At 36.5% G+C, this 24,136-nt stretch overlaps 1 protein-coding gene across 1 annotated transcript; it reads left to right on the forward strand.

Moving 5' to 3' along the window:
• Positions 1-847: 847 nt before the first annotated feature.
• Positions 848-20,357, forward strand: LOC125676592 (cytochrome P450 4F2-like). Its single transcript, XM_048914437.2, has 12 exons — positions 848-1,329; positions 7,879-8,083; positions 11,997-12,124; positions 12,280-12,404; positions 13,914-13,976; positions 14,260-14,383; positions 14,505-14,637; positions 15,177-15,300; positions 16,553-16,748; positions 19,831-19,913; positions 20,017-20,082; positions 20,179-20,357. The coding sequence occupies exons 1-12, from the start codon at positions 1,180-1,182 to the stop codon at positions 20,279-20,281; spliced, it is 1,500 nt and encodes a 499-aa protein (XP_048770394.2). The 5' UTR covers positions 848-1,179; the 3' UTR covers positions 20,282-20,357.
• Positions 20,358-24,136: the final 3,779 nt, after the last annotated feature.

Here is a 24,136-nt window from a genome sequence, read left to right on the forward strand (position 1 = left end):
CTATATGTTGACCTTGAGATGTAAAAAAAAAAAACAACAAAACAAACAAACAAACAAAAACCCATGAAATGCGACGATTTACGCCGGCTTACTTCATGACAAGTATGCAGGCATATAAAGCTTTACAGTTCATCTCCTTATACGGTACCAATTTTGATGCACCAGATGCGCATTTCGACAAATAATGTCTCTTCAGTGATGCTCAACCGAAATAACAGTAAACTTGTAGGCCCTAAGAGCTATTTTAGGGAAAAACAGTAATTCAAAATTATTACTCATTTTAATTAATCATTAATTAATTAATCAATTATTAATCATTAATTAAATTACTTACTAACATGTATTTTCAAAAATGAAATTTATTTCATATATTTCATCTCCTTTCATTTCTATCGGAATTTCAAGCTTGTTTTGTAAAATGGAAGTGTAAGAAAAGTACGAATCCATATCGTTGTACTTATTATGTTTATTTAAATAGACGTCCTATATTTATTTGTACTCGTCTGCGCATTGTTTACAGCAGCAACGCGTGCATGAGAAAATGATTGTCAAATACCAAAGGCAAAAATACTGGAAATGTGAATATAATTCTGTGAATGATTGTCATTACCAAAGGCAAAACTACTGGAAATGTAAATATAATCATGTGAATGGAAGTGGCCACTGCTATACATTGAAAGTGATAGAAGTTTTTGTTACGATTAACATATTGATTTCTAAAGTTGTATCATCCGCAATAAATGATAGAAACCCTTCAACATAAGTACAACGATATCGATTCGTACTTTTCTTACACTTTCCGTTTTACAAAACAGCAACGACCCCCCCCCCCCTCAATCTAATTAAAATCAGACTTCTAAGATCCGCGCCGTATACTCTGTGTATTGTAGGGATTGTGAGCGTATTCTAGGATCTGATTTTAATTAGATTGAACGAACCCCATAGATATAATGGTGTGTTGGACCAAGACCATAAATGGAAGAACAGTGTGCAATACTGTAAACAAACGAACAAACGTGGTGTCCACCAAAAATCTGACCAGGTAAATTAGGCAAAATAAACGATTCAGTCGGGCGGGCGATGACATATATTGAGGACATGTGACCTTGCTGCTTATAGGTGATAGGATCTAGTACACTCTCAGCTGTTAAACTGGGCATTTACAGGTGTACCTTCGCCATGATTGTCCAAGTTTTCACAGGAATTGTTGTTATATACTTATTTTCTCGTCTGATTAAATTTGGACGACAGTACAGCAAATGGCTTCATCTGACCTCCAAAATTACCCCCCTGGGAAAGATCCACCCATTTTGGGGACACCTGAACTTGGTAAGTTTTAAAATCTCTGGAAAGTAAGGCGTTCTGTGCCGGTAATCAAACGTCCAAAATATTCACTTTCGTCAATGCTTTGTCTGAGATAACCATCGCTGTTTCATTTTTCAACGAGAGCACAGTGGCCTTTGAGCTTGACATATATTGATATAATAAGATTTAGTTTATTTATTGTATGAATAGAAAAAATAAATATCGAAGTATCGCGTGAGATTTGAAATGGATGGCAACATGGTGATTTCTTGTGAATCAGCTTTACCGAGAGTACGCCGAGGATACAAATAGTGTTTTCATATCACCATAATAAAAACTGCCTAGGCATTTATTCCTTAAGAAAAGGACAAGGACGTGTCGATGGTTGCCAGACTATTTCCTGCACGCCAAACATATCATTGAAAAGAGAAAATAACAAAAAATGATCAATATCATAAATCCTATAGAGAAGACAAGATTTAGAAAAGGGGCAAACAAGGACCCCTGGACGGATACGAGGTGGGTGAGATCAGGTGCCTAGGAGGAATATGCACCCCCTGTTGATTGGTCATACCCGACGTGAACCTTATAACGGAACAACCCATAGTCAAATTCAATATGCTAAGAACGACATAACAATTGCTATGAAACACGTCAGACAGCATTCGATCAAGTAATTTCTATTTGCAAATTAGATCATTATAACGACCAATAATTTGCAAAATGCTGACTTTAAACTAGACTGTTGAAACCACTGTAACATCAATTTATTTGTCATTAGCCTGCCTCGATTTAAAATTGATCATACGTAGAAGATGCTCTAGCGTATCGAACCACCTGAGAGAAATAAACACTATATACAGATTTGTCATGAAGTTCTTGGTTGTATATTGTTTAAAACGTCCCACTCAAAGAAATTTCACTCATATGGAGATCGAAGCCACTATTGCCTATGAAGGGCTGCAAAATTTAGGCATATGCACGGCGCTTACGACCTTTGAACAGGGAGGGATGTATATCGTGCCACAACTACTGTGACACGGGACCTCGGATTTTGCGGTCTCATCCGAAGGATCGCTCCATTTAGTCTCAAGAAAAGCATAGCGTACTGAGGATAAGTTGTGTTGTTGGTTTGCCATTGACATATGTTCAATAAAATATTCAAATATGAAGCAGATATGAAAGACTGTCTTTTATTTCGAGATAATGTGTTTCACAGTTTTCTGCCATCGTTCAATCAGATGTGTTAGAGACAGTCTGCGGAAAGAAGCTGAATCGTTAGAGCCGAGAAAATGATAAATTGAGAGTTAAATGGGCAAACTTCGAAATATGAATACATGACTGTATGTAACTGTAATATTCTAATGTCTTGTCTCATCGAGAATTTCTCTCTCATATTGAGACGTGGGGGTTCTTTAACGTGCCAACGCCTGCCGCGACGCGGGATCCCCGTTTTAAGGTCATATCCGAAAGACCCATGCGTTTTGCGAAGGAGCAATCTATGGTGTCCGGATAGGGCCATTTGCAAAAGCGTGACTGCGCGTTAGTCACAACACGCCGTCACGCCAACAAGCAAAGCGCCTTCGCGCTCTCACGCCAACAAGCAACGCGCCTTCGCGCAGACAAGCAACACGCCTTCGCGCGCTCACGACAACAAGCATTACGCCTTCGCGCAGCGTTGCTTGTCTGCGCGAAGGCGCGTTGCTTGTTGTCGTGAGAGTGCGAAGGCGCGTTGCTTGTCTGCGCGAAGGCGCGTTGCTTGTTAGCGTGAGAGCGCGAAGGCGCGTTGCTTGTTGTCGTGAGAGCGCGAAGGCGCGTTGCTTGTTGGCGTGACGGCGTGTTGTGACTAACGCGCAGTTACGCTTTCGCAAATGGCCCTATCCGGACACCATAGCAATCACTACCTATATTTAAGTCTTAAGTTTGAGACGGCCATGGAACGAGCGGGGCTGGAACTCACGACCTCCCGGTTACAAAAGGTTTACCACTGAGCTACCGCGACCAGATGACAGTGTATGAAAAAGAGAAAATCCAATAACCGGACACTAAATCACGTGCCAACAATATATTAGTATAAGTATATATAGTTCTTATTAGACACCTTTTGATTTAGAAATTTGCCCTCACGCATGCGCAGATTGTAGAGAGCAAAACAAGCGAGTCAAAGTGAGAAGTATTGATTAATTGGTTTAAGTATGCAATGAAGATTACAACATCAGAATGTGTTTACAACACAACTTTGCCTCCGGGGTACCAAGCACAGTACAGAGATAAGTTATCTAAACTTTGTGTGAAGAAATTATGCCTGGATCCGTTCGTAAACGAGAAGTGTCGGGTGGACAATGTTTCAAAATGACCGGATGTTGAATTTGGTGAAATCCAGTTATCTTGTTGATACTCCTGGACAATTCACCCGAGAAACTTTGAAAGCGGGCTGTTCTTAGGAAGCTTATAACTTTTCACTCGGAAGCAGAGTTTGTGCTTGCAGTGGTGTGATAATCCAACTGGACGATTGTCAGTCTCCAACATTCGCTGTGTTTGTCATAGTAATGTCGAAATCCGAGTATTACATTAATCCGAAGGATCATGAACTATATACCCATTGTGCAAACACCAGCCACCTAATTGGAAAAATCTAAAGAGGAAACAGTACTCATGGAGTATCAAGACTTCATTCAGAAGCATAATTCTGGATTTTGTTATTCGATATCGTGTTCTCGTCGTTAATTCTGCCGATCCAACATTTAGAACAAGTCCTGGTGATGTGATTGACTATCTATACTGTGAGAAAGGACATGTAGAAATTATACACCAACATCCGTCCATGTGATGTAACAGACAAAGGATTTTATTTGAAATTTCACCCCATGTGCCAACATGTACTTCATATATGACAACAAACACCGGAAATTACCTTCGGAAGACTTCTAATCACAACTATCAAGTACCTGTGCTTTCTTATTTTGGGTTCCGAAATGTTTATACATGGAAAGAGTTCTGAGTGATTCTCCATTTATTGAGAGAATGTTGTAGCAATTACAAGACCTGTTCAGTATAGTAAATGTACCAGAACTGTTGACAGCATCAAAGACGATGCCAGCAGAGAGTAACCGACATTGATGTTCATGATTATTGCCTGCATTGAACATGTTGAAATGATTTTGATATGAATGTACCTGCATTAAAATGAATTTGAAGTAAATATGCCAGCATGGAAGGACATTTCCTGTATCTAAAGTGTGCATGCATTGCGATGAATTTGATGTGAAGATGCCTTCGTTGAAAAGAATTTGATGTGAAGGTAGCTGCATTGAAATTTTAATGTGTAATTCATTAAATTGACATGAATTTAATGTAAAAGCAGATGAATGAGGCTTATTAATCAATAAATTGATTTATTACATTTTCAACAGTGAAATACTGGAATCTATACCTTGAATAAAAATTGATATTTTCAGTTGTTATTTTGACACTCTGAAAATAGAAACTTTAAAGCGTTATTTTCACATATTGCCAACAATATTTATACGCAATACATAAGACCACTATATTTTACGTTATGTATAATAAATTTTTCATTTATTATTTTTTCATTTGAATACCCGTCCCGTGGGGATCCGGGTTAGAATAGGTCCTCAGTACCCCCTTACTTGTTGCTTGTCGTAATAGGCAACTAAATGGGGCTTTCTTTTGCCAAGAACAAGGCCCCGTGTCACAGTAGGTGTGGCACGATAAAAATCCCTCCCTGCTCAAAAGCCTAAGTGCCGAGTATAGGCCTAAATTTTGCAGCCCTTCATCGGCAATGTTGACATCTCCACATGAGTGAAAAATTCTCAAGAAAGACGTTAAACAATGTACAATCAATCAATCCCACCAAAACTATTTTCTCTGTAAATGTATGATAACATGCGACTTTCTTAGCATTTGAAATAGATACATGTGTATAATAAATCAAATGACATATACCGCTGATGAAACGGTTGGAACATATCCTGAAATGCTTTGTGGGTACCCAATCGTCTCTCTTACTGACAGAAACCCATTTTGACCTTAGGTGAGGGTCCTTAGGTATTCAGAAAACTTCAATTCCGCACCTTGTATCTGTTTGGTTTTACACCCATAAGGTACAGCCTCGCGTAGTTTTCTCACTAGGGAACCTCACACCATACTGATCAACGCATGTCATCCTCACTAGGGAACCTCACACAATACAAATCAACACGTGTCACCCTCACTAGGGAACCTCACACCATACTGATCAACACGTGTCATCCTCACTAGGGAACCTCACACCATACAGATCAACACGTGTCACCCTCACTAGGGAACCTCACACCATATAGATCAACACATGTTACCCTCACTAGGGAACCTCACACCATACAGATCAACATGTGTCACCCTCGTCAGTAATCAAAATGGCATCTTTCCAGATAACAGACTATCATTATAATTCCTCACCTTACCCTACGTTACAATGCACATGCGTAGACGTGAAGCATTATGGGATGGATTTTTAAGCGCGTATAAGGCATATAAAGGTATTTGGGTACATTGCATGTGGGTCAATGTTCAACACAATCGTCCCGTGGGGATCCGAGTTAGAATAGGTCCTTAGTACCCCTTGCTTGTCGTAAGAGGCGACTAAATGGGGCGGTCCTTCAAATGAGACCGCAAAAACCGAGGTCTCGTGTCACAGCAGGTGTGGCACGATAAAGATCCCTCCCTGCTCAAAGTCCGTGAGCGCCGAGCATAGGTCTAAATTTTGCAGGCGTTCACCGGCAATGGTGACGTCTCCATATAAGTGAAAGATTCTCGAGCGGGACGTTAAATAATATACAATTAATCAATCAACACAATCACTTCGTTTAAAGCTGGCGACAATTCATTATGGATGCAAGATTCTGTGGAGGAAATGTACAATTCTAGAGGGAGTGTAAGAATCCAAATCTTATGACAATTCAACATGAGTGAAATATTCTAGTCGGGATGTAAAACTCCAAAGCTAGTGACAATTCAATATGAATGGAAGCTTCTAGTCGAGATGTATATATTACTCCTGTTGGGAAAATAAGAATCCAAATCTAGTAAGAATTCAATGAGTGTAAACTTTTTATGGAGATGTAAAATTCTAAAGCTGGTGAACATTATATATCTAGAATTTTTCAATTAAAAATGGAGCACGGAAATATATTCAAGGATATCTTGTGATCAGTCGTTATAAAAATACTTTGTTAAAAACCACTTTGATTCTATGCACAAGTACTCTAAAGTTGATATCAAAAAGATGCTGGAGTTCCTCATTGAGAATATTGACGTGGTCTTAGGTAATCAGTGTTGGAATTCCCATGGATACGAATTATGCTCCTTTATTAGTCGAACAGTTTTTATATTCTTACGAGGAAAAATTTACCAAAAAAAATCTTCTGAAGGAGAATCTTCATATTTAGGATATTTTATTAAATATAGATAATAACGGCATTCTGACTGCTTAACTTTATTACAAACTGCAGCTTCACCACCTTCAAATTCTCATATTTGTGTTGTTGTATGCTGTTTAACTTCCCACTGGAGAGAATTTTTCGTTCATGTGTGTAGCAATATACCATTATGGTGTTTATGTCTCTCAACTGATTCGATATACGAGAACATGTTCTGCGTATTATCTCTTTTTGATTCGAGGCAGGATACTGACAAACAAGTTGATGTTACAGGGGTTTCAACAGTCTCGTATAAAGTCAACATTTTATGGTTGTTATAATGATCTAATTTATAAATGCATGCTATCACTCAGTCAAATGCTGTCTGACGTGTTTCACATGAATTGTTGGCCGTTCTTTACGTACAGTGCACGGAATCTGACTACATATTACTCCATTTCCCTGATCAAGATGCAGGGTTTATGGCGAGTGTGACCGGTCAACAGGAGATGATTATTCCTCCTAGACACTTGATCCCATCTCCAGTATGCTCAGGGGTCGTTCCGTGTTTGCTTTTCTCTTAATTTTGTATCTTTTATAGGATTTATGAGATCACTGTTTGTGGTCTTCACTTGTTCATGAAATATGAAGCGAACTGCAGTGTCACTCAAGTGCACATGGACTCCTCGACCCACCCAAAGTTAAATGTGAACTTCTGAAATGAATTTTGAAGAAATGACCCGAGATTCGACCAAGGCATCTGTCCAAATATCCAGCCGACCTTAATCTCAGCTGACACACCAACGATTATTATATGCACAAAAAATGTCAAAACAATCGTCAATTGAGGCTTTAAGGAAAATGATATTTCCAATTTGTGTAAATGCAGTAATGCTTTAAACTCAGAGTGTGAAAAGATCCTTCCAAACACACTGTTTTCTCAAAATGCTACATACATATTTTAATTTTTCCTTTCTTAACTTTTGGTTATATTCATATTTCAGAAGTTAGTTGCATTTGATTATCTCGTCTTCATACAACAGTTATAAACTTCTAGATTTTCCAAATGTTTATAGAACTCCGTCTCCAGAATTTTTACCACTAGCATGTTTACAGCTGTAGAGTGACAAATTACACTGCTTTCTGTCCTTAGTTTGAGAACATGCAAGGATACATAAGAGCTGTTCAAGATGCAGAAGAAAGAAGCAGAATTAAACTCTACCATGGCTGGATTATGTTCTTCTATCCTTTGTTCGGTATTTGTCACCCAGAAACAGCGAAGACTATCCTTAAATCCTCAGAACCCAAACCCAGACACACCACCGGCGGATCTTACAGGTTCCTGCTGCCGTGGCTAGGTAGAAAATAAGTAATATTTATTTTCAAGAGTTATCTTCCTGAAAATAATTTAAATCCAGCAGAATTTTCTCCATTAAGATGAACTATGGAACAATCCAATCATAACGATCTTTTGTATATTTGTTTCCCTCATTTTTCAGAAATACGTGTACTTGTAATTGAGAAAACCATTGTTTCTTTCCTACCATGCTTTATTCTATATTATTACACGAAAACGCAAGAAAACATCGGAGTATTAGAAGTATAATAGAACGATCACTGTGAAAAATCTAAGATGATCACAGGGAATCCGGTCTACTTTGTATCTTATTGAGTGCTTACTAGTTCTATTGTGGAAATTGAAATATATTTATACATAGTGATTATGCTGCAAAATAAGACAAAACTTAAAATGGAATAGTTATATACCATCTATATTTTTGTACTGGAATTTCAAGATCCTTTGATATAAACTGATTAGTAAGGTTTTCCATCACCGTCTCAAAATTTAAATATAGAGAAAGTCATACCAGTAATATACTGATATGAACCCCCCCCCCCCCCCCCCCCCCCCCCCAGAAACGCATATAGTACAATTTCATATTCATTTTAGGAAAAGAGAAATACTTAATAATTGATTTATTGATAACACAAAAAAGATGTAAACGCTGAGTTTATAACCAAAGAATCACATCCACTAACGATAATATTACATTCAATAACAGTTCAAGGTCACTCAAGTTCAATAATTATTGGGCCACCCTCCCCTTGAGCACCAATGATATCTGCTCCAAAGGCGAGATGGAGATGTAAAGCTTTGTACAACATTGCAAATTGTGACACACCTGCTTTCATTCGTCCAATCACACTGTTCTAAAGAATATCTATCCAGTAAACAACAGTGCTGTAACAAGGAGTAATCAGGCAATTCACTCTAAACCAAAATTCAGCGAAAAAGTACCACTACTCTATGCGGTTTTTTTTAATCAATATAAATTTTCCCAAGCCTAAACATACTTTTAAATATTAATTAAATTCCCATTCTAACCGAAAATATATCCAGTTAAGACTAAAGAATAATGCAAAAGAAAAGTTTGGGTGTAAATACGGATTTTTGACAATATCAAAGTAATTAACATTAGCTCTAAATCTTAAAATTTTATTTTGATTTAAAAATGTGCTATTATGATAGTTTTGTATACAACTTAGTCATTGATCAAATTAAAATTAAGTTTAAGATTTTATCAAAAGAAAGATTTCGGTTCTGTTGAATATATCGCAAACGATGGGCTAAATATGAAAAAGAAGAACTTGATACATTGTCAGAATGGGTTAAAAGCATAAGAGGAATATTAAAATCCCGCATTCGACATATGAAAACAAAAGTACGTACCATCTATCCTTCTGTGTTTAGTAAACCAGAAGTGATAAAAGAATTAGATAGGTTACATGAGGAATATGCTTTGGTTTCAGCTTACAAAGTCAGTAACAACATTGTCTTTGTTTGTGAGGCTCATTATTACAAATGTATTTTCAACAAACTTGGCATTAATTCCACTTTTGGTAATCGTACTTATACTCCAACTGCCCTTTCAAAAGATGAAATTCTTCAAAACCATGCTTCAGTTTTAAACACATTTAATATCCCAGTTAATGGGTCGAATGAATATGAGTTACCGTACCTATACTGGATTCCTAAACTACATAAAACCCCTTACAAACAAAGATACATTGCTGGATCCAGTAAGTGCTCTACCAAGCCCTTATCTTTGCTCCTCACGAAAATATTAACAGCTGTGAAGGAGAAACTTCAAACTTACTGTGCGACTACATATGCCAGAGGTGGTGTTAATCAAATGTGGATTCTGAAAAATTCTAAAGAACTTTTAGTAAACTTGAAATCGCAGAATGTTTCCCAAATCAATAACATTAAAACCTATGACTTTTCAACACTATATACGACCATTCATCACGATAAATTAAAGACTAGACTTTTGATATCATAGACTGTTGCTTCTTCAACAAAAATGAAAAACGGAAATATTCATATCTAGTGATCACTCATTCAAAAACTTACTTTGTTAAACACCACTCTGATTCCACGCACAAGTACTCTGAAGTTGAAATAAAAAATATGCTAGAGTTCCTCATTGACAATATCTTCGTAGTCTTTGGTAATCGTGTTCCTTTGTTAGCTGAACTGTTTCTATATTCATGTAAGATGAAGATAACGAACAGTGATCAATCTCATAACTCCTACAAGCAATACAAATTAGATAGTTGGGCAAACACGGACACCTGGACACACCAGAGGTGGGATCAGGTGCCTAGGAGGAGTAAGCATCCCCTGTTGACCGGTCACACCCGCCGTGAGCCCCATATCCTGATCAGGTAAACGGAGTTATCCGCATATGAAGCAGAATTTATTCAAAAACTTCTACGTGAGAAGAAAAAATATCTCACTGTGGCCTTCAATTCTACATTTCGATATATCGATGACGTTTAGTCTATTAATGATAATAACTTTCATTCATATGTCGATTTGATATATCCTTGTGAGCTCGAAATAAAGGACACCATCGAGTCATCCACTTCTGCTTCATACTTAGATATTTTATTGAAAGTAGACATTAACGGCAAATTGACAACACAACTGTATGACAAACGGAATGATTTCATCTTCTCCATCGTCAACTTCCTATATTTATGTAGCAATATTACATTATCACCTGCATATGGTGTTTATCTATCTCAACTGATTCGATGTGCAAGAGCTTGTTCTTCGTATAGTCAGTTTTTAAATCGAGGTAAGCTACGGACAAACAAGTTGATGGTACAGAGGTTTCAACAGTCTCGATTGAAGTCAGCATTTCGCAAATTCTATGGTCGTTATAACGATCTAGTTCGTCAATACAACCTATCATTAGGTCAAATACTGTCTGATGTGTTTCATACTGATTGTTAAGCCGTTCTTGGCACACTGATTTTGACTGCGGATAACTCCGTTTACCTGATCAGGATATAGGGCTCACGGCGGGTGTGACCAATCAACAGGGGATTCTTACTCCTCATAGGCACCTGATCCCACCCCTGGTGTGTCCAGGGGTTCGTGTTTGCCCAACTATCTATTCTGTATTGCTTATAGGAGTTATGAGATTGATCACTGTTCGTTATCTTCACCTTGCATATAGAAATCAATTTTTGTACGGGAAGACAATAATGTAATTTTACTTCATTCAGAGCCCCTGGATAGGTTTTCTAACGCAAATATTAATAAGAAAGGTTTATGATCCTTATTTTTTCCTATCATTGAAGTAGTAAATTAGAGTAACAATCTTATAGACATTAAAAAGTAAACATTTTCGACATCAAAACGAGACCTAGTATTGTTTTAAAACAAATACAATGCAAATAGTTTTACAAAATTCTATAACATTTTTAAAGGCATTCTATGTCTCTAATAGTCAGTTTAGTGAATTTATCAGACAATGAATTTATAGTATTTCAACAGTCTCGATTGAAGTCAGCATTTCGCAAATTCTGTGGTCGTTATAACGATCTAGTTCGTCAATACAACCTCACATTGAGTCAAATGCTGTCTGACGTGTTTCATACCGATTGTTAAGCCGTTCTTGGCACACTGATTTTGACTGCGGATAACTCCGTTTACCTGATCAGGATATGGGGCTCACGGCGGGTGTGACCGGTCAACAGGGGATGCTTACTCCTCCTTGGCACCTGATCCCACCTCTGGTGTGTCCAGGGGTCCGTGTTTGCCCAACTATCTATTTTGTATTGCTTGTAGGAGTTATGAGATTGATCACTGTTCGTTATCTTCACCTTGCATTGGGTAAAAACAAAATGAGAAAGTGAATCCATGTATATGCAATGTTAGAGTAACAATCTTAATAGACTTTCCATTGTAACTTTAAGGCGATGGCTTGCTGTTGTCTGAAGGTCGGAAGTGGGAAAGAAATCGTCGTCTGCTGACGCCTGCCTTCCATTTTGACATACTCAAACCGTATGTCCAGATCTACAATGACGTCGCTTGCGTTTTCTTGGTACGGGTTTTTCCCCCCGCTTTATGAAATTAGAAAATATAAAAAGATTTACACCATGTTATTAATATTAGAATTTTTATCAAAATGTCAATCAATTTTGAAAAAGTTTGTGTTATTTAAATTTGTCAAGCTGACTTGCCTTATGCTATTTACAGGAAAAATTCCAAAGCGCCTGCGACTCAAAACAAAGCATAGAAATTTACAGTTTGGTGTCACTGGCGACTCTAGACACCATGTTACGGTGCTCTCTCTCATATTGTGGACGTGTGCAGGAAATGGGGTCAGTTTTTCATATCTTTATTTTTGATAAATTAAAAGTAGTCAAGTGGTAAAATTGTTTTTAGCTCATCTGAGTCGAAGGCTCAAGTGAGCTTTTCTGATCGAAATTGTTCTGTTGTTTGTCGTCGTCGTAAACTTTTCACATTTTCATCTTCTTCTCCAGAACCACTTGGCCAATTTCAACCACACTTGGCACAAAGCATCCTTGGGTGAAGGGGGTTCAAGTTTTTTTTTTCAAATGAAGGCCATGCTCCCTTCAAAGCGGAAATAATAACAATAAAAAATAGGGTTGAGTAATTTAAAAATCATCTCAAGAACCACTGGCCAGAAAATCTGAAATTTACATGAAAGCTTCCTGACGAGATTCAATTTTGTAAAACTTATTACCCCTGGGGTTAAGATGGGACCACAATGGGGGATCAAATTTTTTCATGCGAATGTATAGGGAACTAAACATGGAACAACGGATCCTTAGATGAAATTTGTTAACATGAAAAGCCATACCTGTCTACAAAGGCTTGTGATAATTAAGGAATTTGTATTCAAGTTTAATAATTAAGTTTGATTATTAATGAATGTTTAGTCGTTACCTTTGAAAAAAAAATTCTGAACCAAGTTGCTTAAACTGCTGCTCAGGTGAGCGATGTGGTCCATGGGCCTCTTGTTGGTTTTTTCCCCATTATTTAATGATAGTCGGTAAATTAAACATTTGGTACTGTATTGGCATTTTTTCATGGAACGTGTTTTGTCTCTCTGCACAGTAATGAATCTGTAGCGTGTAACCCTATTATATAATTACCATATGCAATGGCGGCTGAATTCCCTCGGTTAACTTTCTGAGGACCTGGCAGTTTCAAAATATACAAATATATGATTACTCAAAATATACAGATAAGTGTGGAGACTACTTGTCTTTAATCAATTATGTACAACTAAGAATAGCTCTTGAGCGATCGGCTCCTACAGCTCGATCGGCGCAATCAGATGCCTGGCTCTTGTAAGCTACCAGCTCTTACAGCTCGGCCCGTTTTGGCTTTCGCGTTCGTAATTTAGTTATAAATAAATACTTAAAGCTAGGAAAGGCTTGTTCAGCCACGTTTAAAGCTTTAAATGAATTTACTAATTCAAATCCTGAATTACCTTTTATTCACTTTACCAGCCATCTGTCCAATCGCTTCAGCATCAACTTGGTAACTGACTTGACTTTGCGGCTTCTGTAGGTGTACAGCGCCACCTAGCGAAAACATAATTATGAAATGCCGCGGGTACCGTAATAACTTTTTCCGGATTGTATCAAATCCATTGAGAAATCCCAATTAAGAAGATAGCTGGAATATAACATTATAAATGAAATTTATATCGGAAATAAAACCCTCCTGTAATTGTATCATTGATCGTCCTGCAAATAAACATACAGTAAAATTCCAGGATTACTAATCTATTCTCTGTTACTATAAAATTCTTAGATTGATTGCATTCTTATTTTATCATGTTCATTTTGTGCTTTTAGAAAAAATCACCCTTATGTGGATGCAGTCCATAAGTTAGCCAATCTTACTATTAAACGCATGTTGTGAGTATAAACAGAGCAGTGACATTTCTTAGCGTTTGGATTTTTGCAGCACACGTGCTTTGAATACATATGAAATGCTTTTCAAAATAAAAACCACATTACTGTTATCCATTTTACTTCCTCTTGGGGTACATCACAATGTAAAGTGTTTACCATTTTCCTGCAAAACATTTTGTATCCTAGAGTTGTTTGAAGGCATAAGAACATATGAAAGAACAATGAGACATGTCTAACAGAGAAGGATACGTTTAAGGTTTTGTTAAAGTACACAATAACTCTGCAGATCACCATGGCTGTTTCCCGATTTTATTTATGGTTTAACGCCTAGTGGAAGGGAGAATAAAACATTAACCAACTATGTCCACCAATTTGCAGATGAAATTATTGAATCCAGACGCGAAGCACTGGTAAGCGTATACATGTACTATATGATGGTGTATTCGTCTGACATATACATGTACTATACAATGATGCATTTCTCGTTTATAGAATAAGTACCAATATCATTATTTTTCTTGTTTCAACCAGAGAGCTAATCCAGATTTGATAACAAAGCATCGTAAAGATTTCCTTGATATTCTTATCACAGCCAGAGACGAAAGTGGCAGGGGTCTCACAGCAGAGGAAATCCGGGCTGAGGTCGATACGTTTCTTTTTGAAGGTTGGGTTTACGTTTGTTAACGATATTTTCGTATATAAAGCCCAGAGCGTCATCGAAAACAAGTTTTGTTTTACCTGCCCAGATGGTCGAACGATATAGCGCACGAGTCGTACTGTACAATGCTAGGCGATTTGGTTCTGCAGGTCGCGAATTCAACTCCGGGTAGGGCGGATAGCGGTAATCATGTTCTGATTTTTTCTCTATATCGCTAGGCAAATTCACTCTCGATCTCTCGAAGTGAAATATGGGTCCTGTAAAACAGATTTCATTGTTTTTCAACCTCAATCTCTCGAAGTGGTGGTAGTGTATGTACTCAAGCGTATAATCATTTCCGTTTGGACCATATTACATTTAGATGTCTAGATTTTGATTTTCGTAACACCATGTTAGTAACATAGTTGGAAAAACAGGACAGATGCACTCTGTTTTTCACGATGAAATATACAGTATCTGTAAAGGACCCTACTGTACTAATATGCATGTATAGATCTTTCTGAATGAAAAATAAGTAACAAAATCTTTATCTTATCGCTATTTAGGACACGATACAACAGCATCAGCCATTAGCTGGGCAATTTACTCCTTGGCTAAATACCCAGAAATACAAGAAAAGGTTTGTCAGGAACTCGTGGAAGTCTTGGGGGAACGTCAACAACTAGAATGGTAAATCAATGTCATCAGGGCTATCCAAAATGCTCGTGGACAGTGACGCTTTTGTCATTTTGAATGCATTTAGATCTATATACTGTAGACTGAAATATTTGTTATGAATTTCAAAGTCAAAATAAGTTAGTTTTGAATGTTTTCACGTGATTTAAATGGGGGGGAAAAATGCGGTTTTATGAAAGGTCGCGGAGGGTGTGCACGACACGGGATAAAAATGTTAAAAACTTAGTAAATATGCTCTTGCATTCAATTGGTTCTATCTTCAATAAATAGATCAAAACCACTTAGAATTTAATTTTGATGTGACAAAAACAAAACTGATGTAATTTTTCTAATGTTATTTGAGGATTTAAGGAGTTTTCAAGAAAACATTGCAAAATGTCTCTGAAAGCTCCAAATAATGATGTATGCCATCCGAACGGAATAGCGTGCAATGATAAAATCCTACGTTGACCCGGGTAATCTCCCATAGAGACGAAAAAATAACGGAAGTAACAGGGATTAATCGGAATATACCGGTACCCGGATCGCTGATTTACAAGTGACATAAACAGTTTTCCTATGGTATGTTCGATTTGAGAGATGCTGCAAGAAGTGTGTGATGAAAATACGAAATCTCGTATTCATGATGGTATGAGACAGAATGTAATGTTAGCAAATCTTCGGTTTTCAATATCCCTACCGAGGGCATGGTATTCTAGTGTGTTTGATTGATGGCTAAGGAAATATGAGAAGTGTGTGTAGGTAACTAAGGATAGGAAATAAAGGATACCCATGGAAGCAGCATTACAGAGCGCCAGTCTGGCCAGGATTTCTCGGAGAGAGAAAACTTAAGTCGAAACTTGGACTTATGTCTGAGATTTTACTTAGATTTTGACTGGTCAAATAAAAGAAAACTCAAACTTAACTATGAGATTTCTGTAAGAAATCCAAGTCTGGCTTTACGTCGAGCTGGGTTGAGCGACTTGTTTATACAAAGTATTTACACTATAGAACACATTAAGTATTGTGCACTGATCAGGGTTTTGTATGTATACATTATCATGGCCTGTATCAAAATCAAAAATAATAATAATAATAATATCAAAATAATAATTGTCAATTATTTTAGACAATTGCCACAGTCGTTATCATAAAAACAAAAATAGCACGTGCCCACGAACTTTATGGAGAGCCCTCGTTTAGCTAAATTGTGTGGTCAAGTTTGAAAAAAAAAAACCATGGAAAATAATTTTTTTGTATTTCATAGGGAAGATTTAAATGAACTGAAGTACATGTCGATGTTCCTACGGGAGGTCATGAGGATGCACTCCCCTGTACCAGCAATAGCTAGACATCTTACAAAGCCGGTAGTAATTGAAGGAGTGGAAATCCCAGCTGGTTTTGTAATAGATATTCTCATACACGCAGTTAATCACCACCCAGACGTCTGGCCTGATCATATGGTAAATATGCAATCTGTTTGATACTGAAGACAATTATTTTGTTTGGGGTTTTACGTCCCATTCGAACACTCTTCACTGACTTGTGGGAATCGATTTGGTTTGGTTTTCTTTTTCAAATTTTATCATCAAAAGGAATATATATGACTACGAGTGGGATATAATAAAACAAAAATAAACTATTCTCTCTTTAGAATAGATATAATGTATATTTAGAAAGTATTTTAAAAAGTAAGTTTTCACTTCCTTTACCTCGTCACAGCTACGATATGTAATTGTTTAATCTGGATGAGATTCATATAAGAAATTTCCTTGGTACGAGTTTGAATTAGATATTTTTGTCAATGACTTTACATATTATACTTGTTATGAATATACATGTAGATATGTAGTTAGATGCATCTTGGGAATACCTATATTATATTATTATGTAATATGTAAATAAATACATGTACTCGTGTTATAATAGCAAATATCCAAAATGTTTGGGATTTTTTTTATTGAAGTGTAAGACTGAACAACTTAGCTACAACATGTAGTGGTATTTTATTTGAAGATGCCATTGGTTTGAATATTGTAGGAGAAGTGAGATAAGGTCCAGATGGCTTGTTGTTGTCTAATGTACCTAATTGGTTGATACGTCTTGTTCTATGATAGTTAAATCATCTAACTCAGAAGTAGGGTGTGTATCTAGGGGTGTACTAGGTCCATGCAGAAATTAACTAACTATATTCACTTAAAGGGAAAGGCAACCCTAACCACATTGTTGCTTTTATAAAGTATTACTTACTGTTATCGTAAATGACAGACTTCAACAACTAAAAGCCTTGCTTAACAATTAAATCAATATTAATCTATCATATATTTTAAATTACCCGCTGCTAAGAGAGCGGCCATTGAAGTATAATTTATGACGTCATACCGTCGGTTTTGGTTTATTTCATCAGTAGCATTGTAAACATGACAAGTCATGAACAATTAAGTTTGGAGTCATATAGATTTGAGCCTGTTCTTTCGCAAGAAGAAATTAAGAAAAGAAGACATTCAGTCGAGTTGCAGACCAGGCAGACGGTACACGTTTCTTCATACAACTGTCTCGAACCTCAACTTGTCATAACGCAGATGATGCATCCACAGCCACAGTTTACATCTTTTCTTTCCATATGACTTGGTCGGGTCAGGGACTTTGAAAAATAAAACTTTTTTTTACATCTCCCCTTTGTATTAACGCAATTAACAGCTTGACAGGAAGGCATCAACCTGTGTATTCATTAAAATCTACCACATCAATCATATGCACATATGCACATCTTAGAATCGGATAGACGGTGTGACGTCAACATTATTGATTTTTGTGGTCTTTAATAAAAAAGAGTTCCACATCGTGGCAGCTTCCATAGATGGCGGGAATTTCAATTTTTAATGTTTTCAAATCATTACTGAAGCTTATCTTGGCCGTATATCAAAAGAATAACATGACAATTTTTATCATATAATTAATCCTGTCATTTATGATGTAAAAAAAAAATTGGGTTGCCTTTCCTTTAATTACCGGTAAGTAAATTTTCTTTGGCAACAGGATGAAAGTAAAGAATGATATTGTATTTGCCCGTGGGTATAGGTCTGTGCCACTTATTTGATTTAGTAACGGATTTAACAACTATTCACCGGTGGGTGGGTTTTTTCCCCGAAGAAAGAGTCTTTTACTAAGTCCAATTCAAGGGCCATAAATCAGCAAAAAAAAATCAATGGACCGAACTTGATCTGTAACTTGTCATGGTAAAACAATGTAACAAATAGCAAATGAATATCTGCAAGTAGGATTTAAAAAAGTGCGGAGAACTGATTTGCCGAACTGACAGACAGGCGTATAGATTCGAAATTTACCGGTTGAGGACCAAAACTAACGAATATTTCAAAATTCAGTTTGTTTTATTTTTCATCTAAAGCAATCTAATTGAAATTAGATGTTGGATCCGCTTGCATACTCGCTACACAAACATCTAAAAACATCCCATAGAGGGTCACGTCAGAGGTCAAATTCGGTATCACTCTAGACTTATCGGCTTCAACAAACATTCAAAGATTTTGCCAGCGGTGATTTCATTGGTCAATCGAATTTGACCTCTGACGTGACCCTCTACGGGATGTTGTTAGATGTTTGTGTAGCGAGTATGCGAGCGGATCCAACATCTAATTTTAATTAGATTGCATCTAAAGTGGGTTTTCATGAAAATTTCACTGTTTGTTTCAGACTCAGTTTAGTATACTATTTCCATTTGTTATATATTGCATTGGAAATTGATGTTGCGAAAACAACAGCATACAAACCTTATCACGATGTATGAATATGATAAACGAACTACTTGTATACATGCGCGATATGAATAAATTTTGAACAATAGATTTAACAAATTTTGTATATCGAGTATGCTTGAATTTGTTCGAAAAATGTTACCGAGACAAATTATATATACTAGCATTTTTTAATTGTTCTCTTTGTTTTTCTCTTCAAAAACTAATCAATGTGTTTGTGGTTTTTTGTTTTCTTTTGTTGTTTGTTCGTTTGTTTTGGATGCAGAAATTGTATTGAATTTTTACCGCAGTGTTTCGTGTAAAGGTAGATCTACGTCTTCTTTGAAGTTCTTTTTAACAAAGATATCGTACTGTGTGCGGTTCATTCCGTTGATTTTTTGTTTCGACCTACAACTCAACAGTGCGGCGGTTCAATTCTTTTAAAAAAAATTAGAAAAAGTAGTATCGTCTTAGGTTGCCGAGGGCGTGTCCCCATGTCAATTTTAACTTATATAATATGAACCATTTTTTTAGTGTGCTCAGCCAGTCAAATAGCATGTTACAAGTAAATTTGGATGATATATCAATAATTTCATGGACCTACCGTTTTTACGTGTGACGAGATAGACAGATATATTCCGGAAGACGATTGTTGAATATTTTATCAAATTTACTTGTTCAACAGCCGAGTTGTCAGAAGAATTCATAAATCGTGGTCCATTTGAGACGCAATTACAATACTGTTCATTCTAAGTACATTATAAATGATGATATCCTTACTTGTTTTTAGGAATTCAAGCCCGAAAGATTTGAAGATGAGGCAAAGCTGTCACGTGATCCTTTCAGTTATTTTCCATTTTCTGCAGGTCCAAGGTAAGACGTTCACGAATGATGCAATTTTGTTTTTGTTAAAGTTTTTGTCCAAATGTTCTTTGTAAAAAGTTACAGTTCTAATTAGGAAATTTTATTTCTCAAGGAACTGCATCGGACAAAATTTCGCTATGAATGAACAGAAGGTTATGATTGGGTCGTTACTAAAGAGGTTTGCTGACTTTCATAATTCAGTCTGGTGATTTAATTATGAGCTTAATTTTGTTTTGTTTTTAACACTGTTTGAAGCTTTTAATATAACTTTCAGATTCAAAGTGAGTTTAGTAGAAGGTCACGTGTATGAGGAATTCCCGGATGTGGTGATGCGATCTAGATATGGCATCAAGATTAATGTAGAAGAGAGGAAGTAGATGACAGTTGACACCTGTTGATTTATCAATGATGAAAGCATAATTTCTATACTTTATAATTAAACAATAAAATGCTTTCCTTGTTGTTTCATCGGATGATGAAGGTAGCAAGCATTGCAGAAAAAAAACTTATAACCCGCGTAAGCGAGTTGTGTAAATATTTTTTGGCAATGATTGCTACCTTCATCATGAAAGGTGAAGATAACGAACAGTGATCAATCGCAGAACTCCGATAAGCAATACAAAATAGATAGTTGGGCGAACACGGAACCCTGGACACACCAGAGGTGGGATCAGGTGCCTAGGAGGAGTAAGCATCCCCTGTCGACCGGTCACACCTGCCGTGAGCCCGATATCTTGATCAGGTAGTCAAAATTAGTGTGCCAAGAACGGCCTAACAATCGGCATTCGCGTAATAATAAATACAAGTAAAACTCTTATCTGTTAGAAAAGGGTGAATGTGCCTACTTTCTGCATGACTTTGTCATTGTCGAAGCACAAATCTTTCGGCAGGTAGACATGTTCCAATTTACATTCTGTTATGAATTCTTTTATTAGATCTATCCATTTTTCTGTGTTTTTCTTATGTTTATTAATTACTATTATTATTAATATTATTAATCTATATTTCTTTTCCTGACGTAGTAATTTTTTGGTTTCAATGCTTATAGATGAATAAATTATATAAAACCAACGAAATATGCTATAGTGGGACCATATCAATGTTTGGGAATCGTTCCGAACCTGTTGATTAATGGTTCTACAAAGGTTACCCGTGGTCACCATTATAATATAATTATCATATAATGGTTTCCACTGGTCACCCAGTCATGTAAATGTCATATAAGGTTACCTCTGATCACCTATTGATGTAAATGTCATATAAGGGTTACCTCTGGTCACCTATTGATGTAAATGTCATATAAGGGTTACTTCTGGTCACCCATTGATGTAAATGTCACATAATATAATGATCATATAATGGTTACCTCTGGTCACCCAATGATATAAATATCATATACTGTTACCTCTGGTCACCTATTAATGATATGGTCATACAAGGGTTACATCTGGTCACCCATTGGTGTAATGATCTTATAAGGGTTTCCTCTGGTCACTCATTTATATAATGGTCATATATATGTAAGGGTTTCCTCTGGTCATCCATTGATCTATTTGTCAAGATGTAATGATCATATAAAGATTACCTCTGGTCACCCATTGATGTAATGTCATATAAGGGTTTCCTCTGGTCTCCCTTTGATGTAAATATCATATAAAGCTTTCCTCTGGTCACCCATTGATGTAATGTCATATAAGGGTTTCCTCTGGTCTCCCTTTGATGTAAATATCATATAAAGCTTTCCTCTGGTCACCCATTGATGTAATGGTCATACAAGGGTTACCTCTGGTCACCATTGACAAAATTGATAGAAAGGTGTCCTGAGGTAACCGACATCTCAGTGTATGGATGACCTTGGGTCACCCTTGCCTATATTTCTACTTCTATTTCAAGTACATAACCAGGTAACAGGTAGAGTGACCACATGACCAATCTCTTGCTATGTCCGAAATTCATACTTTCCGTTATCTCTTATACACATCTTACAGACACGCCTTATATATGTTATATTTTCTAATTACAACTATTATAATGAACAATTACAAAGTCAACCCATAACATAATTTACACAAATTACCCATGGATCATCTGAACATAAAAGACAACACTTACTTAGATTTGGTGAAAATATGCCCAGTAGATAAGATTTACAAACGGATAGACAAATGATCAAAAAAGCTAATTTCATTCTTTAGCTCAGGTGAGCTAATCATTTATTATTCATTTTCCTTTGAATGCCAAATATACACATCTTTGAACATTTTCTCAGATTGATATCTATTAAGGCTCGCATTGATTTGTAACATTCTTAAAAAAAAGATTAATTTCAAAAACGCACAAGTCCTTTCCTCCATGAAAATAACCAGAACAATTGATAGTGAAAATAAAGTCATATCAAATATCTCATGCCATCGGAAATACGGACATGATGTTACTCTTAAAGATGTCACTATTTATCGAAAATTTTAATCTTAAAAAATGGTCTTTTTAATCTAATGCCTAAGAGCATTTTGATAATTTCAAGGGTACATATAAAACTTCTCCCTCACCCCTCTCCCCTGAAATTTTGTATCTTTCAGACCGCTATTTCTTTCGATATGATATTATTGATTCGTTACCTCACACTAACTCTTGACATAAGTCACTATTCAAAACATGGATTTGAGACGGAGGATGATGCAATGCGCTAACATGAAATCAGCCAATACTCCTTGTTTCTAATACGAGTTTGACGAAGAACATAAATAGAAAGTAAAAAATGGCGTCTATTGACGAAAAGATAAATGAAAAGCATCTAAATGTTTCTTCAAAGAAAATTAATTTTCGAAAATTAATCGACGGTATCTGACTACTGGTAACTGACCACAAATTCTACACTATGTCTTTATGTGTGTATGGTTTCATTGTCGGTCGATTATAAAAACCGGGTTTTTTTATTGGCTACAGGCTGCAACACCAATCATGTTCCGTCTCGAACCCATGCTTTGAATAGTGACTGATGTCAGGGGTTAGTGCGATTTAACGAATCAATGACCCTTGACGTGTGAAGATGCCAATATGCAAAATGAAAAATAAACTGAAAATGATTCTCTTTTTGAAGCTGAATAGAACTATTCACCGATTAAATTTACAATACCCGTAAGGTAGTATACCTCTATGCATATATAATGATTAACTTTCCTTTATATTGCAAATGTTAAATGTTTCTTAGCATATCCTAGGTTTTTCTTAAATTTGGGACACGTTTGAGACGTACATGTATCATCGTTCGGCGACATATTCCGTTTTTGTCCATAATTGTCTTCGAATTCACTTCCATCTATGCTGCATTCAATGCCTTCACCCTTATGTCAAAACCATATATAGTTGGACCAAAAACACAAGGTGTGAAAGGTGAAGATAATGAACAGTGATCAATCTCATAACTCCTATAAGCAATACAAAATATATAGTTGGGCAAACACGTAACCCTGGATATACCAGAGGTGGGATCGGGTGCCTAGGAGGAGTAAGCATCCCCTGTCGACCGGTCACAGTCGTCGTGAGCCCTATATCTTGATCAGGTAAACGGACTTATCCGTAGTCAAAATCAGTGTGCCACGAACGGCCTAACAATAGGTATGAAACACGTCAGACAGCATTTGCTCCAATTATAGGTTTTATTGGCAAACTATATTGTTATAACGACCATAGATTTGCGAAAGGCTGACTTTAAACGAGACCATTGGAACCCCTGTATCATTAACTTATTTATCAGTAGCCGGCTTCGATTTCAAAACTGACCATAAGCAGAACAAACTCTTGCGTATCGAATCAGTTGAGATATGTAAACACCACATGCAGGTGATAATGAAGTATTACTACATAAATATGGAAGTTGACGTTGGAGAGGCTGAGATCATCCCATTTGTCATAAAGTTGAGATTAACAATTTGCTTGTTAATATCTACTTTCAGTAAAATATGTAAGTATGAAGCAGAAGTGGACGACTCTGTGGTGTCTTTTATTTCGAGTTCACTGGGATATATCTCTTGGATGTGTATGTACATTTCGTATGTGTTGTGTGCTGATTTAGTTAATAACTTCAAACAAAAGATTTTGGGCACTGATGATATTTCATGATTGATTTATTAGCGCTTGTATTTAACGGAAGTCTTGCTATCAGAGTTCCATTCAATAAACTATTAATTGTGTTGAGGTGTTTGAAACAACTATAAAGTGTACAGTGGATA

Source organism: Ostrea edulis, chromosome 1 (genome assembly GCF_947568905.1).
Source record: "Ostrea edulis chromosome 1, xbOstEdul1.1, whole genome shotgun sequence".
Classification (NCBI taxonomy): Eukaryota; Metazoa; Mollusca; class Bivalvia; order Ostreida; family Ostreidae; genus Ostrea; species Ostrea edulis.